Source organism: Onychostoma macrolepis, chromosome 18, assembly GCF_012432095.1.
Source record: "Onychostoma macrolepis isolate SWU-2019 chromosome 18, ASM1243209v1, whole genome shotgun sequence".
In the NCBI taxonomy this organism is placed as follows: Eukaryota; Metazoa; Chordata; class Actinopteri; order Cypriniformes; family Cyprinidae; genus Onychostoma; species Onychostoma macrolepis.
Genome location: NC_081172.1, coordinates 13,185,945 through 13,208,373, shown reverse-complemented (window position 1 = coordinate 13,208,373; position 22,429 = coordinate 13,185,945). Strand labels below are relative to the sequence as shown.

The 22,429-nt window shown below is 38.7% G+C and overlaps 2 protein-coding genes across 9 annotated transcripts in view; both read right to left on the bottom strand.

Moving 5' to 3' along the window:
* Window positions 1-886: 886 nt before the first annotated feature.
* Window positions 887-8,658, bottom strand: ctcf (CCCTC-binding factor (zinc finger protein)). Of its 3 annotated transcripts, none has more exons than XM_058751372.1 (13): window positions 8,502-8,658; window positions 6,907-7,015; window positions 6,171-6,695; window positions 5,738-6,077; window positions 5,452-5,622; window positions 5,207-5,340; window positions 4,994-5,114; window positions 4,738-4,887; window positions 4,444-4,604; window positions 4,157-4,339; window positions 3,934-4,072; window positions 3,520-3,726; window positions 887-2,834 (listed from the first exon to the last, which is right to left on the bottom strand). In XM_058751372.1, exons 2-13 carry the CDS (start codon window positions 6,928-6,930, stop codon window positions 2,608-2,610), a joined length of 2,382 nt encoding a protein of 793 aa, XP_058607355.1. In that variant the 5' UTR covers window positions 6,931-7,015; window positions 8,502-8,658; the 3' UTR covers window positions 887-2,607. The 3 variants fall into 3 exon arrangements, with proteins under 3 accessions (XP_058607355.1, XP_058607356.1, XP_058607357.1); XM_058751373.1 differs by having other exon boundaries at window positions 887-2,831; XM_058751374.1 differs by lacking the exon at window positions 6,907-7,015.
* A 576-nt stretch (window positions 8,659-9,234) lies between these two features.
* ripor1 (RHO family interacting cell polarization regulator 1) overlaps window positions 9,235-22,429 on the bottom strand; it is an 82,116-nt gene continuing 68,921 nt past the window's right edge. For all 6 annotated transcript variants that reach the window (XM_058751822.1, XM_058751821.1, XM_058751823.1 and 3 more), the window contains exons 14-22: window positions 20,736-20,869; window positions 20,313-20,469; window positions 19,087-19,222; window positions 18,697-18,858; window positions 18,252-18,410; window positions 17,030-17,226; window positions 15,708-15,791; window positions 11,079-11,169; window positions 9,235-10,768 (exon numbers count right to left, since the gene is read on the bottom strand). In XM_058751822.1, the coding sequence (XP_058607805.1) occupies window positions 10,671-10,768; window positions 11,079-11,169; window positions 15,708-15,791; window positions 17,030-17,226; window positions 18,252-18,410; window positions 18,697-18,858; window positions 19,087-19,222; window positions 20,313-20,469; window positions 20,736-20,869 (1,218 nt within the window). In that variant the 3' untranslated portion in view covers window positions 9,235-10,670. The remainder of the gene's footprint in view (window positions 10,769-11,078; window positions 11,170-15,707; window positions 15,792-17,029; window positions 17,227-18,251; window positions 18,411-18,696; window positions 18,859-19,086; window positions 19,223-20,312; window positions 20,470-20,735; window positions 20,870-22,429) is intronic.

The window sequence follows — 22,429 nt, the reverse complement described above, 5'->3', positions numbered from 1 at the left end:
TTACTCAGCATCTCCCTCTAGTGGAATATTGTTCACGTTGAAACTGTGGCAACCCTTTCTGACTAAAACTGTACCGTACATCTAGTGTCACTATTTGATGTATACTGGAAAATCGTGTGCACCCTGCTGAAAAAAAAAAAACCCAGCTAAAACCAGCCTAAGCTAGTTGGCTAGCCTTAGCTAGTAAGGATAGGAGACCAGTTTGAATCAGCCAACAAGCTTAGGCTGGTTTTAGCAGTTTTCTGTTGTTGTTTTTTGGCAAAAGCACTACCCAACTGTAAGACTTTTTTTCTTTAAAAATACTCTCATTCTGCTGTGTGTGTGTGTATATATATATATATATATAAGATATTGGAGCCAATCTGTTAAATAACTAGTTTCTGTCAATTAGCACAATTTCTTAATTCAATTGATCTGGTGCCTCTTTGCCAAAACTGCCACAAAAAAAAAAAAAAAGCTTTTTCTCTCAAAAACGGAGGCCAACAACCAGTCAGTTTCAAAATGAAATACAAAACCTGTGCTAACTGAAATAAAACAAGTTGACAAAAAGATTGAATCCAAGATTTGATAACAGCATGATGAGACATTTTAAAGGCTGCTCATTTTTGACCAGGAACATCAAATGAGATATTTTCAGTACAGGAAAGGGTTAACATTTAGATCTGCCAAGCATATGAAATATCTTATAGGTTTTTAACATTTTTAAACAACCAGCGGTGCCTATTAAAGCAAAAGAACCATGAGTCAAATTGTATTTAAATGCAAATACACGATTCATTTTATTCCACCTTTGTAACTAGGTATAGAATGAAACTGTCTGTGATTCAAGCAGCATACAATTTTATCAAATTCCTGAAATAAGATGAAGAAAAACAGACACATTAAATTAGGACAATATTTTTTATTAGCTGTACAGCAATACATTCTCCACACCATCTTACCTCATATGACCTCTATACCCCACCCAGCCATAATAAATGTCTTTATAAGGTTGGTTTTCTGACCATTGTAAAATTCACACAGTACAGCTAGGTTTAAAAAAAAAGAAAAAAAAAGAAAAATGCATTAACCTAGAAATTTAAGAGCTTAAAAAAAGAAAGCAATTTAAATGCAATTACATGTTGGAGGAAAACTTCATTCTGAATCCGAAAACAAATAATCAGAAATAAAAAGGACATTGCTCTTTTGAACAAGTGACAAACTTTTTACAAATATCCTATCCAAGCTTACCCTTCTAGAAACAGTTCGTATCAAAATAGCTTCCTCGAACACTCATATTAAACTTTTTAAATTAAATGTGGTCTGAAAAAACCAATTGTAAACTTTAAGTCTCCTTTCAGAATCCCATGAAATTATTAACTCGGGTCACATAGTTTACTATTAGGGGTGGTTGTTGGGAACACGACCACATGAAAACAGATCCAAATAATTGGAGACTGTACACGTCGCTGTACCTGCCCAGTTCTGTCCCTTTTCCTCCTTTTACAAAAGCTAGAACAAAATCCAACATGGAAGCCTATTCGTCAGGTGGGACAATATTAGAGCCACTCTCTCAACACCTTTAAGCAGCAGTAAAAAGATGAAGCAACCCCTCCCCATCAAGCGAGTTGAGCAGACCAAATGCAACGATTCAAGCTACAGAAGGACAGAAAGAACGGGGTTAATACAGCCTACATGATTCTTCAGGCTTTTATTTTTTCCCCACAAGTAATTTGTAAGCCTTCAGTGGCATGTTTCCAAACAACTACTGTTAAAAGCCATTGCCCTAGCATTCAAGGTCATCAATTCACTAGAAAAAGATTAAAATGTTCATAATAAAACAAAATAAAAATTATTTACAAGCAAGACTAGCCAAGATTACCTTTTTTTGTACAACTTAATCAACCGCAGGTTGTTTTTTTTTAATATGGATGGATGGATGTCATCGTCCCTGGCTTGATAATCAGATGGCTACATTTCTACGCTCTCTAACATTATCAACTGTGACCAGTGAAAGAGCACATGAGGAACAGACAGCGAATAAAAGTCATCATAAATGTCAAACATTGAAAGGGTTTTCTTGGACAGATGGGGTAAAGACACCCATTTCTACAGCAGTGACGGCGATTCTAGATATCAATGTTTGACCAGGCACAAAATGATCGTTTCTCAATATTGCCATGGTAATTGAAATGACAAGTAAAGACGGCAGGTTAGCAGAGTAAAGAAATCTCTAGATGCGTGTATTATACCACATAATGTCTGAGACATTCCTTCTCTCGAAAACCACCTCGCCTCTCCACGTACAAAGAACACAGCAAAAAGAAATCCGCAGTTGAACTACTGGTATGATAGAAACAGTAGAAAAGCGCAGTTTTGTGATCATCATGAAAAGACAAAATGTAAGAAACTTCAGGACGTTCAGAATTTGGGGTTTATAGTCTTTAAGAAATTTGATGCAAGACAAGAGGAAACAGCGCTGTATTAAAGGAGGTGAGGAAAGAGAAATGTGAGCATGTGTATGTATATATTTATATATATATATATATATAATCAAGGGACACCTATGGGGATGTGCATTTACGCAAGCATGTGTGATCCGCCTGTGCATGTACATGTATCCCCAGATCACCGGTCCATCATGCTAAGGATCATTTCAGGAGTAAGATCACCATTAGGCGCAGCTTCAGGGACCGTTAGCTGCACTGTTTCTACACCAGCCTCGACAGCCTCCACTTCCTCCACCACTGGCTGGGCAGCTGCAGCAGCATCAGCACCCTCAGGCTCCTTCTTCACGATGATGTTCTCAATGGCCCCTGTACTTTCATCTTCCACCTGGATAATGGCAGCAGCTGCTAGGAGAAGCAGAGAGAACAGTTTCATTAAACCTAGGTAAAGGAGATTCTAAATAGGGTTGGGCAATGTCTACAAAATTGGCATCGGACGATGTCTGCAGTGAAACATCGCAACGGACGATGACATTGGGGGGCGGGGGGTGAAGTTAGGGGGTCTGCCCAAAGCGTAAATCTGCATTCAGAATGGCATGGAAAACAAATAACGATTGTCAACGGTTGCCTGTTACATTACATAAAATTTCACTAACCACATAAACAGACAATTCAAACACATTTTCTATGAGTGCACGCACACCGGCGGCGCCATTCGGCATCTGTCCACAGCACCTAGCAACGATTCAAAACAATGTAAAGACGTGGTGCGACATGGTGCTGAGCTTCTCGTCCAGTGTGCAACCAGCTTGAGACGATGGCAAATGATTTGCAGATCCCGACAACTGACAAACATCTAATCTTGTAAAATGTGTGCCAAGTATTGTCGCTCCATAGTATAAACAGTATGTGCGATTGCGAATCTCGAAAGTGAAACTAAAAAGCCATCACGCAAAAAGCAGTTTCAGTGCCAGGCATAATAGCGGCTCCCTGATGCCCACAAATTAGGCTATATACAGTAGAATTACACAATGATATAACTGCGAGAGAAAGATTGATGATTTATCTTAATACGCAGCAGCGCATAAGTTACCTGTGGTGGTTTTGGCGACAGACTTGGTAGGAGAAGCCTTGGGTGCATTCTTGGGGGGTCTGCCGCGTTTCCTCTTGACGGGAGGTTCGGCTGGCGCAGGGATGGGAATGCTGGGTGGAGCTTGTTCCACATCCATCTGGTCATCATCAAGAAACTCCTCATCTTCATCTTCATCCATGTCATCAAGGTCAGGTTCTCCATGCTCATCTGACATTCAGGTCACAGCGTTACAATTTTCATAAAACCGTTGTGACTTTTTATTTAGAACTTTGAATAATATTCATTCCATTTTTAAAACCCACATTTATTTTTTAAAATGTCCAGATAATCCAGTTCTTCTCGACGGATTTCACGCAAGTATTTGTTGAATTACTAATACAACCACCAGCATAGTAGCAGAAAGAAGCTACTTACCGCTATCTTCATCATCATCATCCTTTCTAGAGCGCATCTTCCTCTTTCGACCTCCACGTCCCCTTTTGGTTGGAGCTCCATTCTCTCCTTCAGCAGAATCCATACCAGTGCAGTTCTCTGCATGTCTGGCCATGGTATTCTGTTAAAAATACACGCAATTTGTCAAACACTGTTTACCGTATCGTCTCCCTGAAATACATTAACTTATTTCAAAATACCGTACCCTGCGAGTGAAGGTCTTGCCACACTTGGTGCATACAAAGGATGTGGGTACAAAATTGGGGTCGTGATAGCGCCGAAAGTGCATGTCCAGCAGCTGTTTCTGTCTGAAAGTTTTCTCACATTGGCTGCAGGCGTATGGCTTCTCCCCAGTATGGGTGCGCTTGTGCATGACCATGTGACGCTCCTGTTAGCAAGAACACAGTAAATGTGAAGCAGAGTTTCCTACACCGCGATTAATAATGCATATAAAAATTTAATTTGGAGAGAATTTTGCATGAGCTGTCTGACCTGACGGCATGCATAGTCACACTGATCACACTTGAAGCGTTTCTCATTTTTGTGGGACTTCTGATGCTGGATGAGAGCATAGCGCTCATGGAACACTGCATCACAGTAACGGCACTTTCTGCCTTGCTCAATGTAGGAATGCTGCTTACGGAGATGCACACCTGCAAGGGACACAGCAATTGTGTAAACATCAATACACAAAGCATGTTCAAATTTGGCATTGCTACTAAAAAGCACATAAGTAACCAGCAGCAACAAAAACAAAACAATAAATGCTGAACATCGCAGTTTTACCAAGATCACTCTTGCGGGCAATAACAGTGTCGCAGTGGGGGCAGTGAAATTTCGCCACATTTTCTGTGTGCTTCTGCAGTATGTGCATCTTCATGGTACCACTCTGGGTAAAACGTGCATGACAGATATAGCATTCATAGGGCTTCTCTCCTGTAGAACAGAATTTTATTATTTTTTTTTTTAAATCCCAAAACGCATATCAATTCTATTTATCTAACAAGAACACAATATGAGAAAAATGGTAAGTACTGCTGACCTGAGTGGGTCCTCATGTGTCTCTTCAGCTTATAGGTATCTCTGCTAGCATAACTGCACAGACTGCACTGGAACGGACGCTCTCCAGTGTGGGAGCGAATGTGGCGCTTCAGCTTGCTAACCTGCAAAGTTTCAAGGCTTAGGTCAATTTGGAAGCAACTTTCCACGAAAAAAAGAAAAAAAGAAAAACTCAACATGATGCTCTCAGACCAACCTCTACACTGGCATAGTCACACATGGAGCACTTGAATGGTTTCTCATGAGTGTGCTTGTAGCGTCGGTGTCGCACCAGCTCTCCACTAGTGACAAAGGCCATGTCACAGTCAGTGCACTTATGTGGTCTGGTCCCTGTCAGAAAGGAGAAAAATAAAAATAAAATATATATATTTTTAAAAGCAGCTTCAATTTTTAATTCCCCTAAGATAGCCTACAATTTCTAATGCACTCAAGATCACGTACCTGTGTGGGTGTTGAGGTGGTTCCTCAGCAACGTCACAGTCCTGAAGGCTCGTCCACAAAGATGGCACTTATGAGGCCTCTCATCCGTGTGGCTCTTCATGTGGCGGTCCAGATTGGAACGGCGCGGGCAAGTGTAACTGCACAGCTCACACTGGAATGTCTTCTTAACACCTGCACAAACACACCGATTTAGACCTAACACAAATCTGATACGGACACTATAATGTGCAAGTGACAAGCAGACATGTAAGTGTCTGTTTAATCTGTGTTCATCACACGTTCTCACCTTTCTTCTTGATTTTGGTTGGCTTGGGCGGTTTCATGTTACCCACAACTTTCTCAGCATTGACTTCAGAGAGCAGTCCCTCCTGCTGCTCCTCCTCAAAGTCATACACAGACACATCCATGTCTTTATCACCCTCTGTGTTGTAACGCAGCTTGCTTTTCTTAGTCTTCTTGGCCTTTTTAACAGGGGGTGTGTAGTCTGGATCTTTGGACCAGGCGGGGTCTTCATTTTGGGCTTCAACCATATCCTCCTCCTCCTGCTGTGGAGGCTGATCATCTTGGGCCTGGAGCTCGTCTTGCTCCACAGTTTCCACTTCTCCATTTGCACCCACCTTGACCACCTGTGGGAGATGATATAACATTTAGATTCACCAGCAAGTCACAGAGCATCGCATTTGAAATGTGTAGCCAGATCAAAACAAAAAGTGACCAACCTGGAAGCCCTCAGGCAATGGCAGGGTGTGACAGATGACTGGCTCCCCATCTTTAGGCATGGCAGTGGCGTCCACCAGCGTCCCCTGCAGCTCTTCTACAGTGGCGGCAGTGACAGGCACAGCTGAAACAGGCACCTGCACCAGCTGTAGCTCTCCCAAGCCCAACTGCTGCTCCTCCATGTTCACCACCTGGAGGGTGATGATCTGAGTATCATCGACAGTGGTGACCGTGGCTTCATGGGCAGCACCAGGTGCACCGACAGCAGCTTCCATGACTTCGGTCTTCATCTGGAGCAGGGCAGGGTCTAGGGAGTCCATCACCATCATCTCCACACTGCTGTTGACAGCCTCCACCACAGGCTCTCCTTCAACCTGGGCTTGCTCTAACCCAGCAGCCTGCAGCAATTCAACTCCCACTTCCTCATCTTCTCGTCGCCTTTGGTATGTCTTACATTCCTTGGCCTTGAAAGCATCCCCTGCATCTTCCACCACTGCCTCAGTCGGTCCCCCTTCCATGGGTAATACCTACACCATTTAAAAGCAAAAAAGTTAGAATGCAGCACTAATTGTAGGATGCTAAAGTTTTCCTACCTGACTGCATTTGGACCGTGTTTGATAACTTGCACATACTAACACAGTCTGCTACCAACCTTGCAAATGGCGAACAACAGAATTGAGTTGGCATTACCATAGACATCCAAGACTTCTGTGTTTGTATAGCATACTGTGAGTTTACCTGTATCAAAAATGAATACTTCATCTCTCTACACCTGTGCCTCCACCACTTTCTGCCTCCGATGAACGAACTACCTGTCTCAACTTTGCTTCTTACTACCTATCTCAACCTGTAGGGATGCAAACAAATCAAGTCATCAACGTCCAAAACAAAACACACTTTTAGTATACAGGTCATATTAGTCAAAGCTTTATTGACACCCCTTTTTAGTCATTTTGTGTGCATGCATATAAATATTTAAATAAATATGTATATTTAAATAAATAAATACACACACACACACACATACATATATATATATATATATATATATATATTATAAGCTGACTTACATCAGGTAGTTGCTTAACACTAACAATAAACAACCACAGCAAACTTGCAAAACTTGAACGTGACTTTCATTATACCAAAACCACGTATGGAACTCTTGATTCGGCGCCAGAAAGCATCATCTGAACCGATTCATTTATACTTCCTCATGATCGCGCGCATTTGGCCAACAACCCATTAAACCAACAAAACGGTGCAAATGTGTCCACTATCCTTACCTTTACACGTTTTAAAACACCCTTATGATTTTCCACAGCAAGAGGGCATTCTGAGATGGTTAATCGTGTTTTTGTACCACTACCAGTCGGGTTGTAGAGGGAGCTCTCTACAGTTTTTATCCCTTCTGTCGTTTGTTGCTTGAGGTTGGTCTTTCAATAAGAGTGAGCGGTCGCACCGAGACCGACGACCGCGGCGATTCAGCGGTGTTTTCAGGCGATAAACAACGGGATTCGGGAAGTGCTCGGCAGCGAGACTTGGTCTTACTTACCGAAAATGGCCATCGGTGTCATTTAGCAACGACATCTTCCTCGTTTGATTTTAATCTGCGCAATACGCTAGCAACGGCGGCAGAACTAATGCTAGAACGCCAAAGAGGCATTTAATGTTTGTATATTTACATTTAAACCTAACATTTGGGATTCCAGGAGTGATAAAGACCAAAGGGCGAACACAGGCCGCAGTGATGGGACTTTATTATCGCCGAACCGGGTCAATGTTTCATCAACTCGGGTTTGAATTTAACTGCTCGAGGAGGGGCGCGAACACAGCGATAGGCGCGAGCTAAAAGCATTTTACGGCTTAAAGCCGCACATATTTCGCTCAAAACCTCGCGGATTTGACGTTTGTGAGTTTAGATGCTTGTTTTAAGCTGTTTGGGTGTGGCAGGACTGGAAATTGGTTAACTTTGAGAAGCATATTAGCTGGTTGGCTAAGTGCGCGTGCAGAAACGGCGGGTTTCTAAAGACAGGAAACAAAGAGAAGAAACAGAAAATGGACGCCTGGCCTAAAGATTGAATCAAACATCCTGTCGTTAAATAATGGCATCTTGGTGAAATGCTGTCTGATATAGTTTCAATAGTGCTTAATAATCGGGCTGAAGCCCGAACTTCTGGGTTATAAATGTTTTTTGCTAAATTTTCGATAACGATAGAGGGAGACAAACACCCCCCGCCAGCCGCCTGGACTGGGAGCCCCATCGTGACACCTAGAGGCCGATTAAAGCTCCTGCAAAACTCCCCCCTTTCGGAAAAGTAGTGCTGTTTTACCTGCGTTTGGTGATTTACTCTCGCGTTGAATTCGACAGAAAGCCCAGGGTTTGTTCTTCCTTCAGTACGAGACGGAGTAAAATTGCGTCCTTCACCTCCGGCGGTTTTAATCCTCTCCCGCTTTTGCAGAGTAGGCTCCGCACAAAATGGCGGCCCTTAGCGGCTGTTGCGCATGCGCGTCACGCAGGGGGGCGGTGGCGTGGGGGAGGGCTGTAAACACAAGCAGTGTGCGGATTGGCCGTGTGGGGCGCTACTTTTGAATTACGGATGTGGGCTGTTTTTTTTTTTTTTCTTTTAAGAAAAGCGTTGAGTAAAATGTCTGTCTAAATATTATGTTAAACAGCAGCTGATCCTCTTATGACAATATTAGAAGATAATATGATAGTTTAACAGCCCAAATTGGAAATATAAGAGGGACTGATAGTGTGAGAGCCTGTTGTTGTTTTTTTATAGTGTGTGTATATATATATATATATATATATATACACACACACAATATGTATGTGCGTGTGATTTTTTTAAATAATTTTTCTCCAAACTTATTTTAAAAAATCTGTAGCCTATCATCAAAAACAAACCTTGTGGGGAAAAAACAAAAATAACAAACATGAAAATATTATGTAGGAACTCCGTTTTCAACAATACACTATTAAAAGCGAGTCTCTGTTATGTAATGCTGTTTTTTCCCCTTGATAATGACCATTTGAGCATGCATGTATTAAAGTGGAAATGCTCCAGTTATGTAATTCCTTTATTTTCCAATTTTCTTAGTGACAAAGTACAAATAACAGGTATCAGATTTGTTAATAAATAAGTCACCCAAGTTTTAGTGTCCATAATTTTAATAGTTTCCTTTACAGTTGATGTCAGCAATATCCTTGTCAGACAATAAACATATTTAGAGTAAATAAAAAAAATCAAAAGTAAATCACTTCTTTAATGCTGCACAATCTGTAGATAATAATGAAAAATATATTTAAATCTGTTCTGCAGTTTGCAATCCTAAACCGCAGCGTTGAGTTTTAAATAAAGTCTATCTCATTCTCTTGCTCCCCGTACTACTTTGAGGCACTTATACACTGAAGAGGCGTTCTTTGTCATATTTAAGTCTGGAACAGATTGAACTAGAAAATAATGTCAGGTAAAAATGAACGAACCTTCTCTGGTTCCAACTCAGAACCTTTCTGTCTAGCAGCACTGGAGAAATGCTCTGAGTCAACCATGATCCATGGCCATTCTACAGATCACAAGCGTGGAAAGGTTGTCGGAACCTCTTGCAAAAGGCAATATTCACCACAGTTTACAGCTTTCACTCATAATAATGATGACATCTTCATAAATGAATAAAAAATGAACAGCTTCACCACTTTTACAGCAGATATTACAATGCCAGTGGCTTAAATGTGAAGTGCATGGTGAGTCAAATCAGATCTGTATTGGCTATTGAGCATTTAAACATTTAAACTAAATTACAACACAAAACATTTACACTTCCAATGGAATATAGATATATATTCTGTATCAATAAAGCATATGACAGTATGGAATGGCACTGTTACTATGGCAACAAGGTCCCTAAGAAAGTTTGGGATGAATAAGGAAATACTTTCCAAGATCCCCATCCTACGTTTCGAGGTGGAGCTACCCCCTCAGCTACCAACATACATTCTCCAATCATTATGTACACCCATATAAGCACTCTTCACAAAGTGGACAATCATATTCTCTATGTACTCTGCAGGTAGTCACTGCCTTGCTTGCACCAATCTCCCATCACTTGTATTGCTGATCAGGGTCCAGCTTCATTCCATGAATCATGAAGGCAACTACATTGGGCCGAATCTTAAGGCAGCAAAACATTGTTAATGAACCCATTCCCACTATGTATCTTACCTCATCACTTTACAGTAGTTGAACTTAGGCCATGTTCAAAATATTAATAACATACAGACTGACATATAAGTCCTCTTGTCCAACGATTGTATAACATCCGTCCACCTCTTTGAGGACGATGCTGACACTCTATCTCTTGCGTGATCACGCTGATTTGTGTCATTAAAACTGCTTTATAGTTTTTTTTTAATAGTGTGCATTTAAAGTTTGTAATTGGCATGATCATGACGGTGAGGATACTGAGACGCAAGTACAAGTATCGGTCAGTTGATTGTGTTAGAAAGCTGTACTGGCCATGCTGCCAGGCGCAAAAAGCCGGGACATTCCATCCTGTGAGGACTCAAGGTGTCGATGGGCCATCTTCCCCTCCTCACCTGCAATTAAAACAAATGAAACGCAGATAAGAGACATTTTTACAGACTGGAATACTTTTTTGGAAGATTAAATATTTTTTTCAGCTGAAAATAAGTACAAAATTGTACATTCGCTATAAAAATCTTGCAAACTTTAAAGATTTTTATCAATTTTCCTGTCTCTTACAGCCTGGAAATTCATTTTTAAATTCTCTGATCTTTGTTTTCCATGAACACATTTGGAACACATTTGCAGCAGATCCATTCTTTCACTTTCATTACCGAGCTTTCCTTCATGGGTCCATTTCCTGTTGTTTAGTCCACTGCTTACCTAGCACAAGCAGAGCTTGTTTGGCAGCATCCCTCACATCCTCCTTATCTGTCCGGCACAGATACACCAGCTGCTCGATGCTCTCTTTGGCCTGTGATGCACAAACACAGACAGCAAGGCACTTTACTTAAAGTCCTCCACCAACACTGAGGTGTGATGCTGCATATAATCTGATTCCCACTCATTACTAGAGAACATCTAACCACCAGGCTCTTGATGTTATGCAAACATATATATATAGTACATATGTACAGTAGTGTGAAAAAGTGTTGACCCCCTTCCGGATTTTTTTTTTTTTTTTTTTTGCATGTTTGTCACACTTTAATGTTTCAGATCATCAAACAAATTTAAATATTAATCAAAGATAACACAAATAAACACAACATGCAGTTTTTAAATGAAGTTTTTTAATATGAAGGGAAAACAAAATCCAAACCCACATGGCCCTGTGTGAAAAAGTGCTTGCCCCTAAACCTAATAACTCGTTGTGCCACCCTTTGCAGCAACAACTGCAATCAAGCGTTTGCGATAACTGCAATGAGTCTTTCACATCGCTGTGGAGGAATTTTGGCCCACTCTTCTTTGCAGAATTGTTTTAATTCAGCCACATTGGAGGGCTTTCGAGCATGAATGGACTGTTTAAGGTCATGCCACAGCATCTCAATCGGATTTAAGTCCAGACTTTGATTTGGCCACTCCAAAACCTTAATTTTGTTTTTCTTGAGACATTCAGAGGTGGACTTGCTGCTGTGTTTGGAATCACTGTCCTGCTGCATAACTAGGGTTGGGTACCGTTCACATTTGAACCGGTACGGTACCGGTACCGGTATCTGAAATTCGGTACCGGTACCCAACGGTACCTTTTTTCGGTACTTTACTCTCTGTGTAATAACAAAAACATTTATTTCAGTGAAAAAATAAGTCCAAAACTCTCAATTTCAACATTTTGAACAATTGGACCCAACAATTGTTTTTCTTTTTTTTCTTCCAGAAATTCTTGTGTTTTATTTTTTTTCTGATAATCAAATGAAGGCATGAAACATTTATTTATTTCTAATCAAATCAAAATGAAACCCTTTTATTTTTTTGGCAAACAAACAGAGGTTTACTGTTAAAATTAATACATGGTAGAAAAATTATGTGAATATACCTTTAAAAAAGTTATAATAATAATTGTATTTTTTCTACAATTAAGTCGTTAATGTGGTTGTAATAATTATTTTTATAATTTAATTGTTTTATTTAAATTTGTCAGTAAATGGAATATATAAAGACGTACATTATACTGTACAAAAGTAATACAAGAGTAATATATTTCTGTTACATGTTAAACCGCACTTTTATTTTGACAGGTTGCGTGAAGTTTCTGTATGTATACAGTATGATATGATGCTAGTTTTCTCAAATGAAACGGTAAAATTCTCATGAAGTGACTCACAGCCTGTAAGTTCATGTGTTCATGTAGTGCAGAGGCCGAAAATCACCGCGAGTTCACGTGTGCTTCAGTATTTGTTTATTAAACAAAACCGCGTCTCCGCCATTCATACATACAGAGGCTAAGGGAACATGCAGGATTCATATTTAAACCGTCTTTTTGCGTTTTAATATTCACATACACTAGTTCATATCGCGATTCGAATTAAGTGACAGACATTCTTTTATTCATCCAAAACTTGCCGAATTCCGTGGCATTCCGCGTTATAGAGTAAATTCCGTTTATATGAATGGACTCCGCCATCCTGTCCGCGTTTTCGCGGAAACCATATGACCCTAGAAATGTAAGCACACTTCAGAACATTTCGGTTTGCTCTGCGTGTTGTGTTTTAAAGAGTTGCAGGGGTGACAAGTCACAGGGTCTCTCTCTCTCTCTCTGTCTCTCTCGTATGCGCCCAAATGCGTTCTCAGGTACCGAAATTTGGTACCGAATGATTTCATGTGAATCGATACTCGGTAGTACCGACGCAATTCGGTCCGTACCCTTAAAAGTACCGAGTTCGGTACCCAACCCTATGCATAACCCAAGTGCACTTGAGCTTGAGGTCACGAACACAACATTCTCCTTCAGGATTTTCTGACAGAGTGCAGAATTCATGGTTCCATCAATTATGGCAAGTCATCCAGGTTCTGAAGCTGCAAAGCAGCCTCAGACCATCACACTACCACCACCATGTTTGATTGTTGGTATGATGTTCTTTTTATGAAATGCTGTGTTGGTTTTATGCCAGATGTAATGGGACACGCACCTTCCAAAAAGTGCAATTTGAAAAAGAACTTTTGTCGCATCAGTCCACAGAATATTTGCCCAAAAGTCTTGGGGATAATCAAGATATTTTTTGGCAAATGTGAGACGAGCCTTTGTGTTCTTTTTGGTCAGCAATGGCTTTTGCCTTGGAACTCTCCCATGGATGCTGTTTTTGCCCAGTCTCTTTCTTATTGTTGAATCATGAACACTGACCTTAATTGAGGCAAGTGAGGCCAGCAGTTCTTTAGATGTTGTTCTGGGTACTTTTATGACCTCCTGGATGAGTTATCGTTGCGCTCTTGGAGTGATTTTGGTAGGCCGGCCACTCCTGGGAAGGTTCACCACTAGGGGTGTAACGGTATGATCGGTATGAACGGCAGTTCCAAATGGAAGTGGTCATCCCTATCCCCTTGGAGTGGGGACTTTGGAGTGCGCATGGCACGTGCGTGTCATTATGTAGTCGTTTGGAATGCACTTGAAGGGAGGGTAATTTCCTCATTATCTTCAGCTGGGATGTTCCCGTGACAACGCACTCACGGTGTGCGTCAGCAGATGTCGCTATGTCAAAAGTCTTTTTCTTGTTGTTAGCATAACTGTTGCAAATAAACATACATTTTATATTTTAAAAAGTTTTTGGTTCAAAGTTTGTTTTTATTGTTTTTTAACAACATAAATCACATTCACAGTCCCCCACCCCTTAGATCAGCGTCCATACTGTCCGTTAAATCCTACAGAATATATATACAAACATGCTCACATACATTAACCTCCAACCAAATACATCAAATACATACTTACATAAAGAATAATAATAATAAAAAAAAAAAATAATAATAATAAATTAAAAAAAATAAATAAAAAAAAAGGTTCATAGTAGAGGCATTGATTAACCAGATTTATCAACATAGTCAATAAAAGAGCGCCACAGCTTAAAAAATTGTTTTTCCGACCCTCTTAGCGAATACCTAATTTTTTCAAGGCTGAGACAAGACATCATATCTTTGATCCATTGAGTGTGAGTGGGTGGCAAGGGGTCTTTCCACTTTAATAATATTGCTCTACGTGCGATCAGGGAAGAGAAAGCAAGGACCTTACACATTGATGCTGACAACCATATCTCCTCTGGAGCGACTCCAAATAATGCCACCAGAGGTTCTGGCTCTAATCTGTGCGGAAAGACCGCAGAAAGGGTGAGAAATACGGATCGCTAGTAATGCTCTAATTTGGGACATGTCCAAAACATGTGAATTAACGTTCCCTCAGCACATTGACATCTATTACACACAGGATTAGTACCAGGAAACATTTGAGCTAGTTTAACTTTGGATATATGAGCTCTGTGTACTACTTTGAACTGTATAAGCGAATGCCGAGCACATATTGAAGATGAGTGGACCTGTTTAAGAACACAGTTCCATGTGTCTTCGGAGAGTGGTCTATCAAGGTCTTCCTCCCAAATATTTTAAAAAGTTTTTAATGCTATATAAGATATATAAAACTTTAAAATGTATATTTTTTTTATGCGGGTGTCTGTCAGCGAATCTGCTGACGCACACCATGCTGCGTTGTCACGGGAACATCCCAGCTGAAGATAATGAGGAAATTACGCTCCCTTCACCGTGCATTCCAAACGATTACATAATGACACGCACGTGCCCTGCTCACTCCAAAGTCCCCATCTAAGGGGATAGGGATGACCACTTCCATTTGGAACTGCCCGTGAACCGTTCGATACACGATACGCATACCGTTACACCCCTATTCACCACTGTTCCAAGTTTTCTCCATTTGTGGATAATGGCTCTGGCCATGGTTTGCTGGAGTCCCAAAGCCTTAGAAATGGCTTTATAACCCTTTCCAGACTGATACATGTAAACTATTTTGTTTCTCATCTGTTTATGAATTTCTTAAGATCGCGGCATGATGTGTTGCTCTTTAAGCATGCTTCACTTTGTCAGACAGGTTCTCTTTAAGTGATTTCTTGATTCAACAGGTCTGGCAGTAATCAGGCCTGGGTTTGGCTAGTGAAATTTAACTCCGCTTTCTAAAATTATGTGGTTAATCACAGTTCTTTCATGATTTAATAGGAGGGGGCAATTAATTTTTCACGTAGGGCCTGGTAGGTTTGGACAGCTTTTTTCCCTTAATAAATGAAATCATCATTTAAAAACTGCATTTTGTATTTACTTGCATTATCTTTGTGTAATATTAAAATTTGTTTGATGATCTGAATCTTTTAAGTGTGACAAATATGCAAAAAAAAAAAAATCAGGAAGGGGGCCAACACTTTTTCACACCACTGTATATACACAGTGTGGGAAAAAATAAATGTTGATTGAGTGGTGCTGGGTTATTGCAGAGAGATGTTTATACATGCATGAACTGACCTTCAGACATGCGAGTGCTTTACATCCACACACCCGCGTCTCAACACTTTCATCCTCCAGCAACTCTAGACAGCTCACCAACGCCTGAGACCGAACAGTAATGAGAGACACTGAGTGGATCAAATCAAAATCCTTTCTGAATAACAAAGCATTATAACTTCTTTGCACTTAATAGTCACGATTAGGGATGCACCAATATTAACCCTTGTGATGTGCATAATAATAATTCCTTTACCCAATTTGGTGTTTTCGGTAAAAAAAAATGGCCAGCCTTTGAATAATTGCTTATACATCTCTAATTACGCTAAACCATAAACAAATTTTGGATTCAATCTTTTTGTCAACTTGTTTTCTGTCTGTTACCACATTTTGTATTTAGTTTTGGAACTGACTGGTTGTAGGCCTTATTGAACAGCTGATGCACCTCAGTTTTTGAGTGAAAAAAGCATTACTGAATATGAATCCAAAAAAAATGCAGCATAAGATGTTTATAAGCTATTTTTTTGTAGGCAGGTCATTTTTGAAAAAAAAAGTGAAAAAATTAGTAATATTTAGTCTAATGCGATAACATTATGTAGTATTTTCAAGAAAAAGAAAATCCTGTCCAGGTCAAAATCATTTTCATGTTATGGCTGATAGCAGAGAACTGATAAATAGTCAGCATTAAAATTCTATACTATTTTGCCTAAATACATTCCAAATAAAATGTAAAACTAAAAACTAAATTATTAGTTTATTATTTTTAAAGACTGACCTTAAGTGTTAGTGTTATTTTAGTATCACTGATATACTAAAGTTCTTGTTAATATTTTGAATTCTTTTTATATTATCTGTTCTTATTTTAATTTTAAAGTTTGAGTAATTTCGTTTTGTATTTTGTAATAATAATTGTATTAATTTTTATTTTAAATATGTCTAGTGTTTTTGTTTATTAAAATGTTATTTTGTTGTAGTTATTTACTACTTCAAACTTAACTAAAAATAAAATTATTTTATATTTTATTTTATTTAAGTTAATGATCATTTTATTTCAAGTAAGGAAAATGAATAAAAATAACCTTAGCGTCAGATGACAGCAAAGGTAAAAATATGGAAAATTTAAGTTTAAGCATTTAAAGTGAAAAACGCTGGACACATTTTACAGATTTTTAATGTTTCTCATGATCTTAAACACCATGTGATCTCCTACTTAAAGTTGTTACTGTTGTAAAAAAGTATTTTGCCAATATTTGTGTCTATACTTTACTATTATATGCAAATCTATTGAAACTGTTACCTCCAAAAGTACAAGCAGGAGTTTGTAGAGTTGGCACATATCTTACCCTCTCCCTGTGGCGGGTTTGGTCAGCTAGACTCCGCAGCAGGGAGCTGGCTGCACTGCACACTTTCCCCCTCGGATCCCTCAGCAGCAGACTGACTGCACGCAAGCCCTTCCTCTTCAGACTGCACTCTGGAGGCTTCTTCAAAGATTTTACCAGAACATCCTGATCTCCAGACTGCAGGCACTGAACTAGCCACACTGCAGGAGGAGGAGAACGAAAGAGAGACAGGGATGAAACAGATACACTGCTAAGAGAACATTAGGTGGGGGAGGAATGGAAAATGCGCCAAGAAACTACGACTGAGAAGTGGAATGGGGTGATAATTGGGGCGTTTGGGACGGAAGGGGTTGATGCTACAGATTTGTAACACAATCACTGTTTCTAATGAATGTTTGAGGATAGACGAGTATAGTCCATTAACACTTAAGGGGCATTCAAACTTAAAACAATCTGCAACAACCAGACATTGTTCATTTTCAGTGCGAGTTCTCAATTTCTAATGACGTGAAAAACTTTCAATGTAAACTGGATTTTGCATTCAAATCACATTTCAGATATTCTCTGTCAAGCATCAAGCACAAACTCAAATCTTGTTACAATGAAAGCAATGTTAGCGCTAGAAGAGGCTGCATTGGGATATAATACATGGGATATAATGCAGGTAAAAAATAAGATGTCACACTATTTTGATAACAAAACAGTTTTCTTGCCACTAAAAATGAACACTGGTGGCAAGAATGCATTTGATAAACAGTGTTTTTTAAAATATTTTTGGATTTATGCTTACAGCAATAATAAAACTCTATGGTCTAAAAATAAATAAATCTACTGCTAAAAATTTGGGGGTTGGTAAGATTTTTTTGCATTTTTAAAATAAGTCTCTTCTGCTCACCAAGGATGCATTTATTTGATCTAAAATACAGTTTGAAATAATCGTTTTCCATTTTAATATATTTACAGCAGCCATGATCACATGATATTTCAGAATTCATTCTAACATGCTGTTTTGGTGCACAAGAAACATTTTGTCTTATTATTATTCCAGGATTCTTTGATAAATAGAAAGTTAAAAACAGCATCTTTTTCAGACAACATAAATGTCTTTACTATCACTTTTTGACCAATTTAATTAGTACTTTATTGGAAAACAAGACAAAAAATATGTTTGTTGCTGCAAACTGCTGTCCATGTGAACAGCCCTTTTTATGACACTCAAACATACCTTCTTCAGCCAGCTCAGGAATGTGTGTGTCTAAGTCATTCACCCCCTCTGCTTCCAGGTAGCTCCAAAACTGAAAGAGGGTGAGAGTCTCTTTGGACGCAACTCCTGCACGCCTGGGCAGCTTCCTCTCCAAGATTCGCTCCAGCAAACGCAGAAACACTAACACACACACACACACAAGTTCAGTGTCACAGAGGGTCAAAGAAAATCTGATTTAGCCTGTTGAAATATACACACTTTTAATTACACCCGGTGTCATCAGAAACAATGATTAGCAGGATATTAAATCCTTCCCGGAGATGAAATACAGGAAGTTAAGTTTGTAATTTATGTTGATTAATGGATTGTACAGCAATTTCAATCTAGAAACCAATCTCCCAATAACTCATTTACAGTGCTTGCTCATGCATTAATACCCAACACACACACACACACACACACATACCTGTGTCTGTGAATCCGGCTCCTCTCTCAGGGAGTTTGCTGGCGTAAGTGTCGCTGAGTGCCTGTAAGAAGGCCTCTGTGGAAGTGCTGTAGACGCTGCAGCCATCCGTGCACTGCTTCCACAGCAACACAGCCCCCTGGCACTGATCTAACTGAGGAACAACTGCTCCGACATGCAAAGAGAATGTGGGAAATAGAGAAGGTTGTGAGGAAAACCTAAAAATCTATGAAGTAATATTCTGTTGTAGAATGTAAGGCCTGTGGTACATGAAAAACATGTATGAGCATTTGCAAAGAAATTAGTACACAGGTAAGATACAACTAAAATACCACAGAGACTGATGCAAAGTCAACAAAACTGAAGCATTATTTATAACAGTTTGAGACCCACCTTCCTCTGGTTGGATGACTTCGCCCCTCGAGTCCTTCACAACCCATCGTATGAGCTCGAGGACTCTCGCCTCCCTGAGAAGTCGGTCCAGAGCGTACATCTCCCCACAGCGCAGAGGCCCGAATGTGCCTAACCTCTGTTTACAATAACAAAACACAGAGTATGAATACAGATGCTCAGATTTCTGTTGGTTGAAATATATTTACACTTATGTTCAAGGCAACAGAAAAAAAAAAGAACAGAATTCTGTTTTCTTGCCATTAAAATTAACACCCTGGAAGGAAAATAGTTTGTATCCTGTTTGTTTCCTTTGGAAAACAGTGTTTTGCTGCTTTAGGTACCAACTTAAAATATATACATACATATTTCTGCTTAAAACAATAATAAAACTGTCCACGGTGTATAGTTATAGTATGAAACGTTTATGTTCACCCAGGCTGCATTAATTTGATCAAAAATACAGCAAAAACAATTTGTAACAATTTAAAATAACCATTTTCAATTTCAACATTTATTAACTAATCAAATTAATCCTAATTAGTGCTGTCAAACGATTAATTGCGATTAATCGCATCCAAAATAAAAGTTTTTGTTTACATAATGTGTGTGTACTTTGTATGTTTATTATGTATATATAAATACACACACACACAGTATATATTTTGAAAATATTGACATGTATTTACATATATGTTTATATTCATACAATTTATATTATATATAAATGTATTTGTGTGTAAACCTAACATATTTTTCTTAAATATATACTTGCATGTATGTGTATTTATATATACATAATAAATATACACAGTACACACACATATATTACGTAAACAAAATCTTTTATTTCAGATGCGATTAATCGCGATTAATCGTTTGACAGCACTAATCCTAATTAAACATAGATATAGATATATAAACACCCAAGTTTTACTTTTAGAAAATTATACTTTTTTGGACATACCTTATAATTTTAGACATCATTATTATTATTTATTCAAGAGCACGTCAAGTTTGAAAAATTTTTTGGTTTAAAACTTCTGTTAGTTATAGGCCTGGTATCATAGACGGAGTAGCCAAGACTAGGCCTTAAGATATTAAAGCAGATTATGTTTTTACATGTCTATTCAATGTCACAGAAAAATGAATTCTGCAACATTCTCAGTATTTCAAGTTGTTCCCCCTGTATATGGGACTTAACGTCCATATCTAGTACAGTAACTGACCAGCAGCTGTGAGCTGCAGTTCTTCAGATGAACCAGCAGGGTGTGATCTAGAGTCGGGTAGCCTGTGCTGAGAGGACCGGAGGGAGTATCCCAACATCGCGCTTCACAGCCCTCATCCTCTCCTGCGCTTTCAACAGCCGCTGGCCGCTCCTCTGCGCTGTATCCACCACAACACATGAGAACAAACACACGTAAGAAAATGGCAACACAATATATTCAGAAAAAGTGAAGAGTTGGGATTGAACGTAGATAAAGTTGTGAAACCAGTCACTCAAACTAACGGTTCTCCTTCAAGTCACTAGGTGGCAGTAGTGTAACAACATTATAGAAGCAAAGCATTTTGATGAAAACCTTGGTTGAACCTAATTTATTTTTGACCTATGAAATATCATTTAACAGTAGAAAGATTTCTCAAGTTCTGACCTGTTTGTCACACTCTGCCTCTCACCATCCTCCTCCTCCTCTTCCTCCAGGTCTGATGTATTTAGGAAGTCAAAGCTCCCTAGAGCCGTCTCAACCGTCAAACTGACACTGGATGAGCGACTACGACTCTGTACCTGCAGATACACACATTTGAAAAATTACAAATTAAAAAACTCTTGATTTTAAAGTATATAATGTATCAAACAGTTATTAAGAATTTCATTTTTCAAGTTATTAGCTAAAAGAAACCCCAGAATTTAAGGCTTATCAAGTATTAGTTGTTTACAAGATAATGTCAATTACCAAAACATTTTTGACTTGTAAAAATAAGCAAAAATCACATTTACAGTAAAGCATTTCCAGTGTACATTGGGAAAAGACTTCACATCAGAATACGTGTCAAAATCCACAAAAGTATAGCCAAAAGATTGTAAACATGAGGCTTGTGTGATAGAATAGTCAGCTAACATTGTCTGTGCAAGTTACATCTAATCTTTCATCAAATATGCAGGCTTCTGATATTAAACTCTTGTGAATACGTTAAACAAAACACTTCTGAGGAAACTGCAATACTGCAAAAGCTGTGTTTGTTTTTACAAATAGAGGAACAATTAGATCTGTTAATCCACAACATGACACAGACACTGCCAGTAGACAGTTAACTTATAAAACCTGGAACATTAATAAAGCCAATTCTGGAAAAAGACACATTGTGTTTATTCTATGACTAAGCTAAGTTGTGCCGGGAAAACCTCTCTGCAGACACAGGATGAAGCGGTTAATAGTGAAAGCAAAGGTCATGTCTTTGATGAACTCTATTGTTCCACTGATGAAGACCAAAGTCTCTGGACCCAAACCCGGATCTGAGACTTTGATGGTTATCGTGGGGCTTGGATTCGAGCAATAACCAAAGGCTTCTGCGACCAAAACATTGAGAATCTAAGTCAGCCAGGAAGTGTTACACCCTAAATCTGTGAACCCTCACTGCATGCTGGAAAGGACAGAGATTAAAGCAATGTTTTCTTCACTTTCAACCTCTTTGACCTTCTCCAACTCATAAAACTTTTCAAATGTTGATCAAAGACGGTGATCTAGATATCTAACTTGATTTGAAAGTAATGGTGCATAATGCATATACTGACGCAACAAATGGGTTCAATTTAAAATCATAAAAAAATCATGTGGTGTAAAAAGTAATAACATTTTCCACAACTTAAATACATCTTGAGTCTACACATCTGGATAACTTTTTTCAAAATGAAGATTTATGATTTATGATTCACACCTCTGTAATTCTTTAAGGATAATCATATTATTTTAGAAATGTATAATATATATTTCTAATCATTTCTAATATGTTTTCAATTATTTTAGACAATTTTTTCTTTCAAATATTAAGTAGCAGTTTCAAATATTGAGTAGTTTTGGTAAGAACATCTTTTTAAGTAGTAATAATAAATGACTATGCAGTTTTCTTTTCAAGAATTTCAGAAGGTTTTTCTTCCAGGACATTTTATCACCCTGACATTTTCGACTAGATTTTCCTTAAAAAAAAAAAATTTTAATACAGAAATACAAAACATACTCTTCAAAGAATAACAGTTTTGAAATTGCATTTTTTATGTATTTGTGAATAAAATAACAGATCCGGACCAAAAAAAAAAAAAAGTGTGTATTTTTTCCAACCCTAACCC